The sequence below is a fragment of the Vidua macroura genome, chromosome 1 (genome assembly GCF_024509145.1).
Source record: "Vidua macroura isolate BioBank_ID:100142 chromosome 1, ASM2450914v1, whole genome shotgun sequence".
NCBI classification, from domain to species: Eukaryota; Metazoa; Chordata; class Aves; order Passeriformes; family Viduidae; genus Vidua; species Vidua macroura.
The window spans coordinates 111668223-111689239 of NC_071571.1; the positions used below are offsets into that span (position 1 = coordinate 111668223).

At 38.5% G+C, this 21017-nt stretch overlaps 1 protein-coding gene and 1 long non-coding RNA gene across 10 annotated transcripts in view; one reads left to right on the forward strand and one right to left on the reverse strand.

Moving 5' to 3' along the window:
• The window catches only part of NOL4 (nucleolar protein 4), a 188680-nt gene that overhangs the window by 128176 nt on the left and 39487 nt on the right, over positions 1–21017 (reverse strand). For 6 of the 9 annotated variants that reach the window (XM_053989402.1, XM_053989410.1, XM_053989395.1 and 3 more), the window contains 3 exons: positions 14856–14967; positions 14253–14365; positions 9554–9686 (listed from right to left, as the gene is read on the reverse strand). In XM_053989402.1, the coding sequence (XP_053845377.1) occupies positions 9554–9686; positions 14253–14365; positions 14856–14967 (358 nt within the window). Of the gene's footprint in view, positions 1–9553; positions 9687–10526; positions 10640–11925; positions 11995–14252; positions 14366–14855; positions 14968–21017 lie in introns of those variants that run through there. The other 3 variants (XM_053989450.1, XM_053989449.1, XM_053989444.1) reach the window with 3 other exon arrangements.
• On the forward strand, positions 11938–12643 carry LOC128813982 (uncharacterized). Its single transcript, XR_008439238.1, has 3 exons — positions 11938–12021; positions 12116–12271; positions 12548–12643. It is a non-coding gene; the product is annotated as an uncharacterized LOC128813982 (long non-coding RNA).

Below are 21017 nucleotides of genomic sequence, written 5' to 3' on the forward strand. Positions count from 1 at the left end.
TTTCTTTTCCTATCAAACTAGTAATAGCAATTAGCACTCTTAAGATTAGTCGGTTGATATCATGGTTTTATTACAGTTTCTCAAAGCAAAAAATCAAATTTTCTAATCAATTATTGCCCCAAAGTATCTATTACTATTGCCTTATTTTAAAGCTACTGGTGAATCACATGCTTTTTTTTCCCTGATTTATGATCTTGTTTGCATCTCCTTGCCAATGTCTACACTTGCACAAAATTCAGATTTCAGAGTGCAAAAAGCTAAGCATAGAGATTTGAACTCCACCTCGCAGTCAGAAGGAATTACTAATTTTACAAAAGTCTAACAGTTTAGCAGGGATCTTGGATAGTTATTAACAAGGATTACTCTGCCTTCTACTTAGGGAACACTACCCAGGAAAGCACATGGGATATCAGAACAGTTAGAAGTTCAGTAGAGTCCTAGTCCTCCAGAGATGCATTAAACTGACTCATTGATTTATGTCACAAGAAAGGAAGCTTGTAAAACACTGAAGTTAAACTGAAGCACTGATGGAAGACTTTAAACACAAAGATGGAACTATCCCCATAAGCAGGAACCTCTGCAGTAGAGACTGATCTCAAGGCAATCTTTCTGCTGGAAAGCCACATTCTGACTGCAAGGCCAGTGTCCTGATGAAAGTGGAGAAAAGCTTCTTGGAGCTGACTTAAGGACTTAAGGCATCAATTTCTCTTCAGTTCTGTGCATTTAAGTCTGAAAGTTGTATATTACATAAATTTAGCTTTTATCTAATTTTTTTCTATTAGTAATGCCAATGCTTACAACTGAGGTTCTGAACTGGTTTCTCAGCATCACACATAATAGAGCCAACAAAGACAATTAAATAGAGTGCTCCTCCACTTTTCCAGGAGTGGCTCTGAGTAGCTTCTGAAGTCTGTCACTCTGTCTGTCAGTCTGGAAGGCTGCTCCTACATTGGTCAGAACTGTTCAGTGCCATTCAGAGGTGGCACGTCCCTCTGCCTCAGGACAACAAATACGGTGACTATCTAGCAACATTAAACCAATTATTTGAAACACCTCTTCACAAATCTCAGGAAAATACATATAACCACTTCCTATGTGGTTTACTATTACAAAATACTATACTGCTGAAAAAATACTAATTTTTTCCTGTAATCAAACTATTTTCATTTGGTTAAAAAAATTACTACTAATTTTCAACATTCAGCATTACAAATATTTCATCAAACAATAAATGCTTCAAAGAAATTTATATTAAAAATGTCTTTCACAAGACAGCCCAATGTCTCCAGGGAATTTCCTATTCAGAAAAAAAAATTAATTAACGGCTCCCTTAATTAAAATATAACACAGTGAAGAATCAATGGCTAAATTAAATTTCTTTAAAGCACATTCTTTTACATTCCTTTTCCTGAAAAAAAATGTTCTACTATATTATTCAATGGTATATGTAGTAGGAAAAAAAAAAAAGGAAGTCAATGCCTAGCATGGATTTCAACAGTAACTATGAAAAAAACCATCCGCCTCTACTATACGGAAGTAGACAAATTAAATCAAGCAATCTGTGCACATAGCCTCTGCTAAAGTCAATTGGTACATATGAAAGGATAAAATGGATAAAGTGCATTTACTGGAAAGCAAAACCAAATCTCTGTAGCAGAATGCCCCTCCTTTTATTTGATGTTAAAGAGAAATAGGAGGGAACAGCCTGAGATATGCTAAGATAGGGGGGAAAAACAAAGAATATTGATCCAAACCAAACAACATTTTCAGAAATCCAGCTAAGCTTAGTTACAGGGATTTGCACACTGAAATCAAAAGCAGACTGCCTTCTATAGTACATGCATAAGGAAGAGATAGCTTGATGGGCAGTAATATTGCCAAAGTGAAATACCCATTGTTACAGGACACATACAACACTAATACAACTGTTCTGAAGATGCAAAAGGACACAGGTCTACAGCTAGCCTTTTACACGGGGGCAGGCTTCACTTACCAGTAGATTGCTGATGTAAAAATGAGTGGCTGTGAATAGAGTGAATGGTCTTCAAGCATTTTAGCATTACTTGTGAAAAGATAATTCTAATTTCTCAGCTATTATTGGCTGCAAGTATTCCCTGATGTAATTATGGAGTAATAGCTGAGAACCTGATTGTAACCAACAGTTAGTAGTTTGTTGCTAACAAGGCAAACATGACAAACAATTTTGAGGCAATTATTGTCATTACAAGCCACACTCAATTGTTCAAGGCAAGCATAATAGAAAGTGACAGTTGTGCAGCTGGGAGGGTGGTGCGGGAAACGAGATTGTTCTCTGGTTGCAACAGACCACTCAGACTCTAGCAGAGTCTGTTCAATGCATAATTCATGTTTAATAATATTTTAGTCTCTAAAGCAAATTACAGTATAAGATAAGAAACAAACAGAGACATGTCAAAAAAAAAAAAAAAAATTAAATCCCAGAAGTTATTACAAGATGGAATAAGACACACAGAAGTAACATGGAGCAAGGGGGAAATATTCACTAAAGCCAACTCACAAGATGCTTGCAACTAGTAAATGTAAATACAGTAACTCTACATATTAAAAGAGTCAGTTATAAAAGCAATCCATTTGCTATGCTTCAATGAGATGGGTGCTCATGTCCAAATCCCAGTTTGAGACCATTGTGTATTAGGTAGGTCTAGGAGGAAGGAAGGAGTGCTCTCCATTGAGAAAGGTTGATGATTAATTCTGAACAAATTTGAATTGTGTGTAGAGTCAAAGGAAGATTTTCATCTCTCATACAATAGAAGTGTCTCATGTATCATCTCAGTATTCTGATGACAATGCACACAGCAGCTGCCTCATCAGCAATCAGTCCATTAAAATACTTGATTTGCTGAAAATTCCACCCAGCTCTCCTCAACGATGTTAAGGGCTGAAAGTTTCTAACGTAGCTGCAGCAACATTTCAAGTTCTTTCCCAGGCTCAGTAATATTCATTGTCAGTGACATTGTAGCACTGCTCAAGCATCGTTACAGTGTCACTCTTAGTGCCTTTTGCACTGATAAGGTATCATTTCTAAAGAAGCCATTAAAACACCACTGAAACTTGATTTACAAAACTCTCTGACTTTCTGGTCATGTTTCACCATTTTTCTCCTCTTTCTTAAATCATAGAATCATAGAATGTTTTGAGTGGAAAGGACTTTAAAGATCATTTGGTTGCACCCCCTCTGCCGTAAGCAGGGACACCTTCCACTACAATGCTTTGGTTTGTGCAAATAATAATCCATCAAACCAAATCTGATGAGCTAAATCGCTCCAGGTGCAGCTCCACTGAAGCAAAATAGCATCACATGCCAGCTTCTCAGGTACACTTTAACTCTGCTTAGGTGAAGATGATGCTGATTTTCTCAGACAGAGCAACATATTATAACTAACTCCCTGTCTAAAGAAACCTCTGTGATTTTGACATCTGTGATACACTTCAGTGCAGCCCATAGACTTACTCAGAAACATATATGTGTGACTGCACTGTCTTTTGCTTTATTCAGTAAGAAAGCTGGTGATTGCAGACAGTAGCAGATCAACAGCTGCAGAGACAGGAGACCTTTGCCTCTGTATGTCACATCTGTGCTCCTTTTCCACTGCCATGACAAAGGCAGGTATCTTAGATTTTCACTTTCAGAAAACTAGTATTTATCGTTTCACTCTGAGTGGTAAGAAGTGAGTAAGACCTGACATTTCCCAAAATGTTGCAAATTTCAGTGGTTTGAACAAGACTGGAAGGTCTGAAAATATCACAAAATTGTCAGATCACCTGGTCCTAGCTCAAATGTAATTTTAAATGATCTTTCACTTCACCAAAGAAAAAAATAGTAATGTTTTTTCTATCCTCTTTATAAGTTAACATTCTTAATCAGCCCAAACCTTCCCTATTGAACAAAAATTATATTTTCCTTCACAGTAAAATGTTTATTAATTTGCATGTCCAATGTCTTGTATAAAGTATAAGCATTATAAACAACTTTAATAGCATTTTAGCTTTATTGATATGGATCTACAGACTGCGAATAAAACCAGTCAAGTCAGAAAAAGTCCCTAAAATTAAAAGGTTTTCTAAAAGTATATGAGGTGACATGTAGGAAAACTGATGGACTGCTTTTTATTTTATTTTTAGTATTTTTATTAAGGCTTTATGACTTCATGTGGTAATTTTAGTCTATCCCATATACCACAGAAATGTCAGGTGCTTTGTTTTGAAGTCTAAAGAAGTAAAGGTTTTTAGTAAAAGATATCTAAACTCTGTAAACAGTTTGGCTAACCTTTAGTGGGCCTTTGCTGAAATTAAGTGGACTTATACCTCATTCAGAACAAGGACATTTGTAAAACCTTTCAGTGCTTGAACAAAAATTAAAAGCACAATACCTCTTGATGTCAATTGGTTTTATAAATTAATGAAAAATAACATTTCCACTGAAAATTCCTAATTACTAGCAAAAAGGTTGTCATGGATTTAATGCTGTGAATCATCTGCTCTGATGTGGCTTTGCTACCCCTCACTTTGCTCAACATCAAGAGCAGGGCCAATACATTGTCAACAGCATTGTCAACAATTTACTCCATTATGCGCTTTCACCAATCTGTCTTCACTTTGGCCTGCAGTTGGTGCTTGGACTCATATATCTTGAACTTGAATTGCTTTGAGAAGAAAGAAAAGTCAATGTTTCAAGACAGGGAGTCCAGGTTTCAGTGGAATAAAGACAAAAGCAGAAAGAAGTACAACAGCACAACAAGTTCTGAATGAGAAGATGGATTAAACTCTTGGCTTGGACTTCATTCAGAGAGAAAAATCAACAGCAAGTCTGCACTTTTGCATAGACAGTCAGTTTTGACAACTTAATCAGCTAATGTTACTTATTTCAGGTGAAGCAATTGTGTAGAGATTATAGCTTTGATGCAGAAAACAGGTATTTAGATGGCTGACTCCAATACTTGCATCTGTCACAAACACAAATGAATGAAAGGAATAGTTAATGTTAACAGCCAGGTTTCCTACATCTATATTGTGTAAAACGTGGCAATTTGAACATGCCAAGGAAAGAGAACTGACACCATCCAAGTGATCACAAACTACTCGAAGACATAATCCTCCATTGTATAAAAATATTATTGCTCAGTTTTCTATAAATTGGGGATAATACAACCAGGAAAAGCCTATTAATCTCTACATCTAAATTGGCAGCACAATCCCTGTTAAAGGTTGACTTCTGACCATCTTGTCATGGTTAGCTCCTATAAGCTCCCATATGTCTCCACACAGTGTCTGTGAGAGGTAGTTGCGTGTGTGTGTATATATATATATATATATATATATATATATATATATATATATAAAACCATGTAACTATAATTTTCTAAAAACTAGATTGAAGAGAAGACAGTCCCTCCACCCAAATCCAGACTAATCACTGATATGTTTTGGTATACCTCAGTACAGTGAGAAATACTGAAAATAAATCCATCCTGCATCTTTCAGTTTGAGATCCAGTCAAATAGACTCATCCCAGACTTTTATTTGATAGCTCATATAGTAAAAACCAAACAAACAAGAAAAAAAATGCAATGTCAAATTTATACTTAATTCTCCTCACTGCTCTTAACTTCCTCTAATCAGAGCATCCCCCTATATATCTCATGTCTTGGTAACTAATGAACTACCACAGTGAGGAGGGAAACACACCCAGCTGCTCTGCACAGGGCTCCAGCTAACAGGCAAGGGCAACAAAAGTCCTATATTCACTCAGGGTAGAAGCTGTTGCTGCTCCTTTGAAGGCCTATCTAGAGGTCACTTTTCACTACAAAAAAACCATTTTTTTAAACAGATTGAACCACTAACTTAAAAAACCAAAAGAAGCTCCTTTATTTCTAACTCCGTTCACAAACCTTGCCTGCTGTCTGTGGTCTGAGATGGGCAAAAGGGTTTGATCCAGCAACATCAGAGACCCAAGAGCATTATTAAGAGAAAGGAAAATTAAAGACAGCTCTCAAGTTGGAGTTTTGCCTGCAGATGAGTTACACACAGGGCTTACTCCAAAGAACCAGCTTAGGACACAGAATTGTGTCATGTCTAGGGAATCAAGAAAACAGGGGCAAGCAAGAGGCAAGGAAAAGAGAAAGGAACACATGAGCAATTTGCAGCTCTATTATCCAGCTGGCTGCTAGAGAACACCTCTGAGGCACTGGTAAGCAGAGAGCCATATCCCATTCCCAGCTGGGGAATGAACAAATTGTAAATTAGAGCTCCTTTCCTTTTCCATCTCCCCAGGGAAGAGCAGCAGCCCTTTTCCAACTCTTACCCCACCGTTGCAGCAGCCCTGCAGGTGCTCAGGATTTTCAGCCATTCACCAGCAGGTGTGACTCAAGACCCTGTTATTTAAAAGCGTACAAAGGCTAATTTAAAGTGGGAACTGTCCTTAGTACTATTGCAGCAACTTCAGTACCGTGGATACAATTCACCAACTGTCCACTCTTTTCATTACTTCCTTCATTCCCTGTACCCTTTCCACCCAATAAGCTTAGTACAGCTACTATTAAGCCTCAGTCCACTTGCAGAGCCCAGGACTTTTGGGCAGTACCAGCACCATCTACTCTGAGTAAATATGCACCTTCTGTCTCTGTGCCCTTCCTCCTCAGCATTTTTCTCACCTCCCATGGCATTTCTGGGTGTAGAAGTCTATTGCTTTCAGCTGATACTGTGAGTTGCTCTCATACTTGCCTTTATTCTATTAGGTTCAAGCAACCTAACCATGAGAAACAGGACATAGTATTGGGCTGGAACACACTGAGAAACCTCAGGTCAAATTTTCTAGTATGAGCTCTGTAATGGACTCCCAAAGAAAAATGCCTGTCTAAATAGGATGCAAGTACAGCCCCAAGGGACGAGGCTATGAAAGCATCATATTTCTTTTACATAGACAGTGTCAACATTCTGATGCTCTGATAAACTGAACTGGAAGAGGAGCCTCCATCTATCCCTCAGTAGCATGGCCCAGCTCACTATTATATTCCTCTAGGTCACACAGACTGTTTATATTCTAGTACCACATCAATTTAAATCCATAGAAAAAAAACAGGGGATGTCCCAAAATATTCTCATGCTACTTCACATGGAAAACCAGGTAAGTAAAGTGATTAAACACATCGCCTTTAGGTACACTAGAGCTGTCCCTAATCCACCCCAGGCATCAGTTTTCCTAATGATTCCAATTAAAAAATTATCCTCCCAAAGAGAGCATGCTTGGGGCAGCAGAAGACCTGTGCTGTCCCATTCCACCATTTCCAACTGCATGTGCAAAGGTGACCTTATGCAATAGCAAATTTTCACCTGCCAGGATGCAGAAAGCACATTTCAGATGAGGCAAATGCCAAGTGTCTTTATCCATAGGCTGAATGTGGTAGCTGACATAAACTTTCATAGACATACAGAATGTTTGAGGGAAAAGAGCAAGAATTACTTTTGACACAGATTTATGCTTTGGTCATGATTTCAGTGCACGTGCTCTATAATTAAGGATTAAATCTGTGGAATTTTACAATGCAGCCTGTGGCAGCAGAAGGGATTGTACTGCTAAATTCATTTAAGTTCCCTTTTATTTTCCCTCCTTCCTGTTCCAACTTCCCTTCCTCTACATCTCATATTGTTTATTTTCTTCCAGTCTTCTTTTTTTCATGCCCTCTCCTCTCCTCCTTCTTCCCTCCACTTCTCTCATGTCTTTCTGCTCCTCCTTCAGCCCCTTCTCCCACATCTGAAACAGCAGTGTTGCTATAACTAGCCACACTTAGGTTTGCTACCTGACAACAGCTAGCAAAGGAAAAAATGAAGCAGGAAGAGTGGCTATTTCAAATCTCTCTGTCAGCAGATGTTTTAGCGAGAAGATGCAGGAAAAAATAGGATTGCCTTAGGAAGGTGAGCAAGTACCATCTGGGAGGAAGGGAAGGAAAGCTGCGAGATTTAAAGCCATACTGTAAGATCACACTGTCTGAAGTTCAAAGCCCACAGTGGATTTACTTCCCATACATTTCAAATAGCAAGTGACAGATTTGCAGCATATTATCATTCATACTTAGGGTCTAATATGATTGCATGTGGCACATGAATCTGGTTGCAGCAGGTGTTAAGATATGTATGACAGGCATTTCTTCACAGGTTACTGTACTGAGCTACAACTTTTATTTGAGACATAAGCATTATTAAGAAACTATATATATGAAACTTCTACAGCATAGTATTGCAGTGAAAGCCAGATACATTAAAAAATCACTTTCCTAAGTATCCCTGAAGTCTCTAAGTTAGCAGTATTACTATAACATATTATCCCTGTGAAAAGTAAAACTTCAGCAGGAAAGTGAACTATCTTTTCACACATCATGTGCATTAGAACAGCTCCTTTAGTGAACATATGTAGACAGAAATTAGTTAAAAGTTGAAAAAAAAATGTGATAGCTTGAGGACACTCAGACAAAAGGAATTTGTGGTTAGAATCTGGCCTATCAAATTATCACAGACATCCTACTCCTTCCTTTGTTTGGAGAGCAACCCAGCTGAAGATTCAACCCATCACCAGGTCCTATCAGCCACTATGCACCACAGCCATTCTCACCTAAATATCTTACCAGCTAGCAAATGACCATGATGCATGAAGTGCAAAGCATTCAGGCTTGCTGTCAAATCCCATATATTTAGTGTTCAAGAGAAATATAGAAAAGCATTTCTGATTTGGCAGATACGATCAGGAAATTCCCAAGTAGCAAGTACAGAATTGCAAAGTGGTGTTTCTAATGGCAATAGAATAGACCTGCACTTTGGGTGTTGTGCATTCATGTGCCACTCTTGAGCCACTGTCACAGTCTGTAGGAGAGAGGCTATTTGTGAGCTCCGAAATCCAGAAGAAAGTTCATTCCAAACCAGACTCATTTAACTTGCTATATAACAAGGGCTGAATCCAAAGACTACACACCTATGCACCTTCAAGGCCAAGTAAATCAGTTTTATTTCTGACCAAAAAGTAGCTTTGTGTTGTAAAAAAGAAACAATTAACATTCAAATGTGCAATGCTGCTTGCTGTTTTCTCATCTTTTGCATTTCTCCATAGGAATCTGTTGTTTTCATCCTTTCTTCTGAATATCACATTCCAGTTCCTATCTCCCAAATAACCAGCTTCTGTGACACTACTCTCCCTCCTCGTAAAAACAACTTCCTCAGCTTTCTGGGTTGCCTCAGAAAGGTTTGAGTTTCATTTCCTTTTATTCCTCTGCATGGTCACATTACATATATATATATATATCTATATAGACAGTAGGATAATGCTACTTAACATATAGCTGTCTAAGCACTCACCTGTTGCCTAAGCAACAGATAAATTAACCTAAAAAAAAAAATACAGGGAACATGTATTTCAAATTACCTAATGAAACACACTATGAAGAAAAGCAAATTCTAAATGAAAGCACAGAATGGGAAAAAAAAGACAAAGCAATGCCACATTTTCTGTACAAAATGAGAGCCTTACCATCCTGCTGGCCCTGGAGGTTCTGAGGACTTTGCATTCTCTCCTCCAGATTTGAGCTGAGGTCAGAGTTTACAGCTGACATTCTAGTTGAGTCGCTCATATCAAACTCATCACTTTCTATAGAGCTCTCATCCTGCAAGTAGAAAGAGGCATGTCAGAAAACATGGTGCACTGCTCACATTATATGTGCAGCTCATTCTCTTCCCATTTGTTTCACTCACACCGGGGGTAGAGCGTAATCATGCTAAACATTTTTGTATATAAGAAAACAAGCAGAGGATATCAAAAACAGGGAGGAAAATACAGCATATATGTGATATGATAAATTGACAAATGTAATTTTTCAGCTATGAGGATACTACATAGTAGTTCCATAGTATATTCCAGAAAAGAATTGGTAACTAGAGACCCCATACCAAGCCCTTGTTATTCAAATTTGACTGAGGAGACCTCCCTGTATTCCCTGCCTGAATCCTTTACTTTTCCTACATGGAAGTCAGTAACCCTGTGAATGACCCCTGTCCTGGTTTGGGCTGGGATAGTTACTTTTCTTCCGAATAGCTGGTACAGTGCTGTGCTTGGATTTATTGTGGGAATAATGTTGATAAGACGCTGATGTTTTGGTTGTTGCTAAGAAGTGCTTACTCTAAATCAAGGACTTTTCAGGTCTCATGCTCTGCTAGTGAGCAGGTGCACAAGAAACAAGGAGGGAGCACAGCCAGGACAGCTGACCTGAACTGGCCAAAGGGATATTCCATACCACAGAGCATTATTCCCAGTATATAAACTGGGAGGAGTTGACCAGAGGGTTGGGCATCATTCAGTAGGTGGTGAAGAATTTTATTTGGCATCACATGTCTTTCTTGGGTTTTATTCCTCCTTCTCTCTCTCTCCTTTCATTACAATTAGTAGTAGCAGTAGTGGCAGTAGTAGTAGTTATTTTACTTTGTTTAAATTATTAAACTCTTCTCACCTCAACCCCTGGGTTTTTACTTTTTTTCTGATTTTCTCCCCATCCTACCAGAGTGGCTAGAGGAGTGAGCAAGCCACTACATGGTTCTTAGTTGCTGGCTGGGGTTAAACCACAAAGACTCACAGGAAGATATTTCCAAATGGCAACCTGACCTGGTAAGAATCCATGGTCAAATTCCCTTGACATGATGTCACACTTACACTCTGTTTAAAGAAGCATCTATGAAAATGAGAAAGCCTATAAAAGTTCTGAGCATGGTCATGACAGTCAGTGGCAAATAAAAGGAATATAATCACAGGAGAATCACTGCAAATTTATTCTACATTGTACATCTTTAATATGATTTATCCATCAAGTCCAGTTACAGAGTATTTAACAGGGATGATAAAAAGGGTAAAAAGTAAAAGTTCTGATCATTATCAGAACTTTTATAAAAGAAAACAGTTTTAGACATAGGCCAGAAAATATTCAAATACATATTTGACTTCAGTTGTTTCAGTCCCACTGAAGTTCATGGACCCACTCATGGATTAGAAATTAATCCACAAGTCTTGCTCTGGAAATGGCTGAGGCAATGTACAAACCTAAGGCAATATATTTTCAGTAACAACTTTTCTAAGATGGTCAACCCTGTTAAGAAGAAAAGTACTTGAAAGAACTGAGAGGAAAATATGGCAAATAGATTTGTAAATGAAAATGCCCTGAAAATGTTTGAAATATTTTTCCAATTCATTGTTATTTACATTTTTAAATCAAAACAGGACAAGACAGGATTCTGACTATTTTTCTGAGTTGTTCACCAGAACTGACCTAGAAAAATAGCAATGTCTAGAATATGATTTACTGTGTATTTGTTGTGAAGTGGATATTACAGGTATTAATATAGCTGCTTGCTTCTTTCTGAGTGTTAGACTCTTAAATCAGTTCCTCCCCTGGGTCTCAGCAATATTTCCAGTTTGTGTGGACATTTCTCTTGTTTTCAGAAAGCAATTTCCCTGCAGTAATGACTCATGTTAAATTAGGATGAAGTACTGCAAATGCCAGTCAGGAGCAAGAGTGGGACAACACACAAGGCGAAGCTGCTCTGCACTGCCACAGCAGGACAATGACAAATAAGGAAATAAACATACTTTGTTCTCAGGGATTTGTAAAAAAACAAGTGGAAGAGTGAAGGCTTCTCCAACAGGCACCTGTCTGTCTTGCCTTACATAAGGCAGGAGCACCCCAGTCACAGCAGCAGCAAACACCCAAACACTGCCCTCACAGATGAGCCCTGGTGCCCACCAGCCTCCTGCCCCAGACAGACAGGGCCAGGGCATTCGCCAGATGGGTTTGAGGTTTAGGGAAAATGCACTCTGCTCGTTCAAAGAGCAAGATAAGAAAACAAACTCCCCCAGACCTTCTGGATTGCTGTGTCTCTGTTAAAACGCAGGGGTAATTCTCAGTGAATACTGCAGGAACCAGCAAGCAGCAGCTCACGTATTTCAGTTCTGAGGTTAGGCAATTTGATGGGGTCACAGAAAGGGGGCTCTGGCTGACACTTGCACAGTTATAAAACAACAACTAAGGCAGCCTCTGTTTGCCTACAGCACTGCAGAATGCCTCCACTTCCCAAACTGTGTAAAACCTCTATCTGTGTAAACCTCTGTCTGAATCTGCATGGACACATGGACATGGGAACAAAAACTGAGAACCATTGGCATCTTTATAGGAGCTGCAGCACAGCTCTAAATTCCTACAAAGTGGTAAGCTCTCCTTTTAGATGAAACCTTTTTCCCTCTCATCAGCGGTCTCAGTTTAAAAATGTGGAATTGAGGATGAGAGAATTAGGAGATTTTCAGTCATTGTGCTAGGTAGCAGTGGGATCCAAGTTTACTCCTGTCTCAATTCCACACAAGAATACATATATGATTGATTAAATCTTTCCTACAAACCCAAGCCTGTTTTTTAAGTTCATGAAATAGTTTGAACCAGATGTCTCGCTCCTTTGTACTGTATTTTCCCTGTCATTTTGTTCTCAGGGCAAACAAATGTACAGCCCGGGGGAAAAAAAACCTTGGCAAAACCGTGATTTGAGAAGAGACATAAGGATTATCTTGAGAACTTTCCTTGTGCCCACTCTGTCCTGAAAGGTTATTATTATTAAAATGTAAAAAAAAATTACTTTCATAAATCCAAAACTTTCCTTGTGCCCACTCTGCCCTAAAAAATTATTATTACTAAAACATATAAGGAATTACTTTCATAAGTCCACTGCTGCAGGCATTTCATATACAGTAACAACAGAGCTACAAAACCAAGCTGGGCAGGGAAATACCAAGCAAAGTTGAGTCCTGCTGCCTCCATATCATTGCCACTGGCTTGTCTAGATGAAAAACTATTTTAACAAAAATGTCAGTCATCAGACCAGAAAGACTACACCAAAACATTCAGGCTACTGAAGATCTGTGGCATGGGGTCCTGATCCAGCATGAGTGCCTGACCCTGCTGTGGAAGTAGTAATTCTCAAAGGGAAAAGGTGTAGAAACCAAGGAGTCCTTTAATTCCTAAGGTTACTGCAGAATAAAGCCTCTTCTCTCCTGCTAGTTCAAACTCTACTTCCAGATCCTTCAAATAAGCAGGAGGCTCAATAGAAGGAAAATATGACTAGGCTGTATTTGAGTTGGGGATCTCGCCCTATACCCTCTGCAATTTAAAAAAGGGGCCAAACTGAAACGAGGATCCTGACATTTCTAGAAGAGTGGTGAAATCCCCATTCCAGGGAGTGTTGATTAATTCATGAAATCTCCAGCAATAGCCCATACCTACTTATTGGGAAAACAAATGTGGCTAACTCTGCACAAGTCAGAAGTCAGTCAGGGTATTGACATAATCTAGCTGCTAAGGTTGTTTTTGAAGGCTTTCTTTATTAAAAAATACCTTGTAGTTGGACAGGAGGACATAGAATGCAGAACTGTTTTTTTGCTGGCACAGAGCTGAGCTTCTATTTGGCAGCTTAAATGGTAAATGAGCAAACTTCTAGCAACATGAGGTTATTATAAATAATTTGGTATGGGCATGTGAATTGATGGAGCACTTCTTAAGATCTGGGAAAACTCTGAATAAATCAGCGAAAGCAAACAACCTTTGAGAAGAAATAAATACAATCCAACCCCAATTCTTTATGAAGAAGCTTGATTCTCAGTCTACTTCTCCTTCTTTTTTTTCTGCCTTTTTATTCAAAATTTCAAAAGCAACTCCTACTCTTATCATTAAGCTTTTTGCCTTAAAGTTTTCAACTGATGTTGCCAAGACTTTCATCACTGTCAGTACCATGTGTTGCATTGTGTTTGCTAGCCTTGAGAACACCATGGCAGTCATTCCAGCTGTTGATGGTATTGGTTTCTAAAAGCAGACAATGGAAGTCACTGCTGGGCACAGAACTAAGTCTCAAGAGAGCATGCTGCCCACATCACCCTTTCCACCAGCCCAGTGAAAGAGCACCTTCAGGCAATTCAAAGTACATTCACTACCCCGTCACAGAAGGGCCATAAGTCATGGTATTTTCTCTCAGTCTGATTGCTTGAAAACAACCCTGCCTTGGCTTCAGACTGACTGTTTTAGCAACAAAATTATAAAGATGGGATCGACAATCATCTTCACTTCAGTTTCCTAGCTACCTGAAAGACAAAGTACAAAGCAATGCAGGAGAACAGGAAACCAAACGTAAAAGATTTCAGGTTTTACCTCATCTTGCTGTGAATTTAGTAGCTGCAGCTTCATGTGTTTCATATAAGCCATAGTAATGGGCATATTGTAATCAATCATACTGGTCACCAATGTTGGAGGTTTTCCATTATCTGCAAAAAAATAGTTATTATGCAATATATGTTAATTGTGGAGGCTATGCCATCCTATTCTGCAGTCAAAGTCAGACTGTTATGTTATTTAGCTCTAACTTTTGCATTTGCAATGGCTTGTAGGCTGTACAAATGGAAGTTTCCCAAAGAAAAAGGGAAACCAAGATCAAACCATGAAAATTGATGAGCTCTTCTACCCTAAATATCCATTCCTTACGCTTAAGCTCCCATACAAACATTTCCATAGCAAAATAAATTATTTCCTCCAGATAAAATCATCTTTCTATTGAGGGTGCAGATGGCATTACACTCCATCCTTAACTGAAAGCACAAGATTCACTACCTTCCAGCTTAAGTAAATGAGATGATCTGACTTACTGAACTGTTACAGTCTACCAAATTTATATGAACCCACACTTAAGCTAGGAAAGTATAAATGGGTATTAGAAATAAAATTACTTTACATCCCACTATTTGACACTAAAACTACCTTTATGATCCGCTCCATCTGGGTTTAAATGCATTCTTTTCTGGCACTCTGAGCAGCTCATTAGAAATCGTGTCACCGCTTCTCTCGGTAGGAAGGCATAGGTCTCTGAAATCTGAAATTAATAACAAAATATAGGTGTTATTATGTAAGCTGATTGAGCATAATTTAACAGACCTGATCATCATATTTCCAAATAAGGCACATTAGCTTTTAATGCCAGGAAGCACAATGAAAGCATGTTCTGCATACTATGTAGGATTTCAAGAAACATCACTCCAATCTGCCTACTTAGCATCTAATGGCTACTAACAGTTGGTACTGAACAAAATTCCACTGGTATCAAAAGGGGGGTTGTTTTCTGTTTACAGTTCATTTCAAATTCCTTTCAACAAAAAGATTCATACATAACAGCTATCCCACTGCGGAATGGTATCAAAAAAACTTTAAGAGAGACCTCTTTTTAATAGCCAATTCCAAAAAAAAGAAAGCACTTATCTGCTCTACTTATTTTTGTTGTAACAATACATAGACAGATAAAGGACTTAATGTATTAGCAGCAAAGAAGGTTGCCTTAGTATTTTAACTTTGTACTTGAATGTTTTGTGAAAATATTTTTCTAAAGCTTGTGGTTTTGTACTTTGGAGTACCTACGTTATTTTTACTAATAGTTAAAGAATTTGTGAACCAGTTGATTTTAGAGACTCTGCTTTACCTGGAAATATTTTGAAACAACAGATTTTAGTTGTTTCTTGGTTTCAATAAAATCATTGTTTCTAACCACATACTCACAAGTAGGCACCAGAGGGATTTTTTTCTCTCTTGAAAGGGAGAAGAGGAAGAAGTAGTTACTGGTTTTAAAGATTGCATTCCCCTCACCCCAAAGGATGCATCTGTCTTTATAGACATTTTGCCTTGCTGAAAAGGACCCAGAGGTTGGTGCCAAGCTGAAAATGAGCTAACAGCATACTCTCTGATCACAGACAAACTACATCTCATACTGGCTATTTAAAGTGTAGAGCCAAAAGATCAAGAAAAATTATTATCCTTCTCTACTCAGTGCTCGTAAGAAAGCAGCTGGAATAATGTGCCCAGGTTTCCCCTCAAAGTTCACAGTTCCCCTCCACACTTCAAGAAGGCTGCTAAGAAGCAGGAGATGGCTTTGATGATGAGAGCCATCTCAGGAGAGATGGCTCTGAGCCAGGCCATCATAGCAACTGGAACCTAATGGAAACCTTGAAGGAAAGGTTGAGGGAGATAGATTCCTTTCATGTAGGTTGTGAGGCCAAGAAAGACCTAATTGTAGCCCACTGCTGCCTGAAAAGGAGTTAAAAATCTGTAGAGAAAAACTCTTTATAGTGTATAACCAGGGACAACAACAGCATTGTCTTGGGACATTCAAACCAGACATCAGCAAAAACTGTTACACTCCAGTGCACTGGAGCAGCTTTATCAGATGGGTGGAGTTTGATGAAAACATCCAAACTTAGGTGTTTTCAAGCCAATAAAAAGCAAATGCATGGTTTTTCTGTGATTCCTTACATATGCTGATGTATATACACTGAATAGTGCAAGTGTTGTAATGAATCTCTAGCCTCTTCTTTCCCAGCTGTGGTGGCTATCTTAGTATGGAGATATTCCTCAATGAAAGACCAAGGCCCAGCAAGAAAGATTAAGAGAGTAAGTTGTTAATTTGTTTGTACTCCCCTACTGTAAAACCTACTGCAGGATTTGATTTCCTATCAAGCACTATGCTGAGATGCAAGTCTCAGCAGGAAGTGAAGAAGAATGGAGATAGTGTGTATGAAAGTGTGGCTATGGAAAGGACAAGATCACTATTTAACTAGAATTAAATGGGATTACCTATTGTCCAAATCACTTCTGCACCTCACGAGGGTGCTAAGTGGAGGAAGAATGGTCAGTTTTAACTTTCTTACACTTTTCCACTTGGCTTGTCACCTACTTAACCTGTGTTGAATTTTACATTTCCTAAAACTCCATGGACCAAATTGATCAGTGGTAGTATTTTTGAAAATAGGTGGAGTTTAAATTAGTGTTTGTTGATGTGATGGGTGTCACATCAATACATAGAAATGATGTGTTATAAAATGGGAATGCAAAATATATCATCATGTCTATAACATTGTTTTTTATGCTGTTTATTGTTGTTGTTTGTTTATATAATGGAAATCTTATTTGGGAGGGAGAAGAGAATTAGGATAAAAGCAAATATTGTTCTGTGATGAACATTGGCAAAGATTTTTTCTGGGCCTGAAACACATTTTCTGAAAATTAAGCACTAAATTAAGCCACTTTTGAATGGGAGGTCCTACTAAAAATATATTTTCTGTTTTTTATACCCACAAAACAGATGCTTATTTACCTTTCTAAACATGAAAACACTGGTTATACTCATGCTTTATGGAAACTAAAAAAATAATCTAAAATCAGCTAGAATTCAGCATTGAAAAAATTGGAAAGTGCACATACACAGCAACCTCTCTCTTATAACATTTAACATGTTTAACACTGTATTGAAATTAATGGAGCTTACCAATGGATTCATTAGTCCCCTGCATTTGATAGGAATGCTCCATTTATTCTAATCAAGCATCTCTGTCAAAATTCCAGTTCTGCTCAAACCAGATGAAATTCCTTCATGGAGAGAAAGTGAGCTAAGGCCCAGATTTGATAGGTATGCTCCACTGACTATACAGGAACTGGGTTTTATAACTAAATTTGCCCATAGAGCAGATGCTCATGTCTCCAACCTCCCACTGTAACACAGTTTTAAGGATGCCCTTCCCTAAATAACTCCAGATTTCACCAACTTCCTCCTGTTTATTTTATAATTTGAATCAATCACTGACATTCCTAGACTTCTGTATAAATTGGTATAACACAACAGGAATTACATTAAAAGAGATACATACATAAGGAGCATAACCCGCAACATTCCTTATTCTTGTTGCCTGAATATATAGAAAAGAAAGGTGTCTCCAGCTTTCACTGCCAGGAAGCTGATGAATTGTCTCCCCCCAGCTGCACAATTTCACACCCCCAGCAGTGCAGACCTTGTTGGCCTTTCATCTCCACATTATAAGATGCAGATAGCCCCTTGCTTGCTCTGGCCGAGCTCTGAACCAGCTGTAGCTGAGAAATGCTCAACCAAATTAGCAAGAGGCTGAACATAAAATCCTATATTTCAGCTCTCAGTAGAGTTTACCAAGACTGGACTGATGTCATTCATGGAGCTGGCTTGCATGTGAGTGTTTCAGAGAACAATGTGGAGGTCTATAACACCTTCTAAGTAATTATACAGAAATACCTGAGTGGTCTGATTTCATCAGGAAAAATTGTTTCTGTCCTTTACTCTAGCCAAAAGAAGGAAGTAATGACTCAGTCCTTGCTGATGCTGTATCCTCTCACTGCCTTCAGTGGCCCAGCTCCTAGCCCTCTTCTCAAGGCTATTAGCTAATAAAATATATAGCCAGACCATCTTTTTCAGTGATGTGTTATAAAAAAGGAATATTATTTTATTGTAAATCCATGCCAAAAAAAAAAAAAATTAAAACATGCACATGCTTCTACATTTTAAGAAAAAATAAAGCCAGAAAAAAGAAGTGGGGTATATTACCGTATTTACATTCATACTCTGACAAATCAGACTGGCATATTTTTGGCATGACTTACAAGTAACTTCTAATGCATGTGCCCATTCCCATCAAAGGCCAATGCGTGCTGATTTACCATATTGATAAAATTACTTGGATTGATTTTAAAAAAAATATTATACTTTTCTTAAATATATAAACTCTAGAAATATCCTTATGGGATTCCTTACTTTTACTTGTGTTTTTATTGCACATAAGTGTATCTTCTGCTGCTTGTAGAGATGTGTTATCTCATAACTGGATGTATTCTTGGAGAAATCAGAAAAACGGCAGATTCTAGTAGGTTTGTGTTTAGGTATTGTGTACTAGGTATAGCTATTATAGCTATATGATTTTTTACATTGTAAAGATACATGAAGAAGAAACAGAACTTCTAGAGCATTAAGCAAAAACTGCAAAAATTACACAGGGTTTGTTTTAGCCTCAGAAATTATAAGATAAGAAGCAAGCATTTCCTAACAATACAGTCCATGCACATCTACATATATTTGGTTTTAACTCTGAATTGAGAGGGAAATGAGTTGACATCAGTGGCTTCAGAGTCAAAGCTTTTATGATCTTACATCACCATTAACAAAAAGTTTTTGGTATATCTTGACACATATGACTGCATCCAAAGCATCATGCAGCAGTGAAGGCCTGTCTAGGCTGGTTTACTGGAGCCCATGAAGAGCACAACACTACCTGAGCATGTAATCTGATTTACATTGGAGCTAAGCAATGAATGTCCTAATTGTCTGTGTGAGAAGCCTATTTCATCCCTACTGCATCACTACAGGCAGAGAAAACAAGCAAAGTTTCCTTTATGTTCTCCCATACTCAGATGAATTAAGTGCAGGATGTTGTGATGATGTAGCCTTCAGAGCTAAATTTTTGCTTGGAAAATTAACAAGTCCTAAACTGAAAGGCAGATTTTAGGACACATATGGCAGAGTAGGAAAGAAAAGTGTGAGGAGAGGGAGTGAAATTTTGCAAGTGAACCTATTAACCTCTAAAGAATTAACATGGAGGATGTATGTGTAGTCTGGAAGATACAATGTGTCAGAATAGAGATTTTTGCATGTGTGTTTGTATTTTTTTTTTTTATTAAGAAGGGTAAAGGGGAGAAAAATGATCAAAAGAAGACTCCAGGAGGAGGGAAAGAGAGAGAAAGATAGGGATAGAGTGAAGATGGTAATCTGTCCTGGGCCCACAGCCATCAAACCAGGTGGCAGAAATTGGTTTCTTGATGACAGGAGGGCAAGCCAGCCAAGGGAAGCCCTCTTCTTTCCTCAGCAAGGGGTCAGAACAGAGGACTGACACAGGAAATCAGATCTATCACTGCTGGGAGTTTTACCAAGAGCTCGCTATCCCGCTACACTGTGGGAAATGCTGTTCCCTCATGTGCTAAACTTGCACTTCACAGCTCCCTTCCCTTCCCATATAGCAAAAACTGTTTTCTGTGAGGGAAGTGATGGGAAACACCTGCCAGTGGGACAATTGCCAGGACACTGAACACTCACCCTTTGCAAAAAAGCAGGAACAAGCACATAAAGTAAAGGTGCACAGGGCTTGGCTGTTTTGCCATGCACAAGAAGGGTGTGGATGCAAGAATTTAAGCATGCTAGGGCCCTGCACAAAGCTCAAGTTCTTCCACTTCCCCAGGGACAAGGTCTGTCCTGTACAGAAACCAGCCAAGCCCCAAACCTACTTTAGCCCTGTTTGATCAGGAAAGAGGTGATGTAATCTCACACTGCAACCTGTCAAAAAATTATTCCCTGAGGAAAACGCACTCAGTGTGATGCTCACAGGGGACTCACAAGCACATTCTTGTTTTGGGAGGGAAAAAGAGTAACCCCTTGTTTCTCAGTCTCAGAAAGGCTTTTCTTAGGCTGACAGGAGATATGGGAAGTTACTCAAAATCTTGATCCAAAATCAGTAAACATTTATCACTGAAACAGCTGGATGAGGCACAAGACCCCAGATATTACCCCACATCTTAAAGGCTCCTGTTAATGCCTCAGATATTATACATTTATGTACTACCTATCTGATGAGAGTCTTGTCTCAAGCTACTTTCCTGTGACACATTAGTATCTCCCCCATGTTTTACAAGCCTGCTTCTTCCAGCTGATCAGCCCAATGGCCCTTTTTTCATTTATGGGTAGGGAGTCTTATTAACCAACTCATTTCATTTGCTCAGACATGACAACCCTCACTCACAATTCAAGTTCACTGCTCTAATCTTTCAAGATTTTGCACAGATACTCAAGGACTCAGCAGACAGATATTAGATCATCCTTCATAGTTAAAAAATTCAAGTAGAATACCTACATAGAATTAAAGGTTCTTAAGGTAGCTATGAGACTTATACACAACTCTTAGCTAGATGATGCACTTAGTTGTGGGAAAATGTGTCCAGATATAACATAGAAAGGTGAGGCACCTTCTCAATTGTTTAAATGAATGAAAATCTAATACCTTTTTTATGGCTATCAAAACAAAGTAAGGA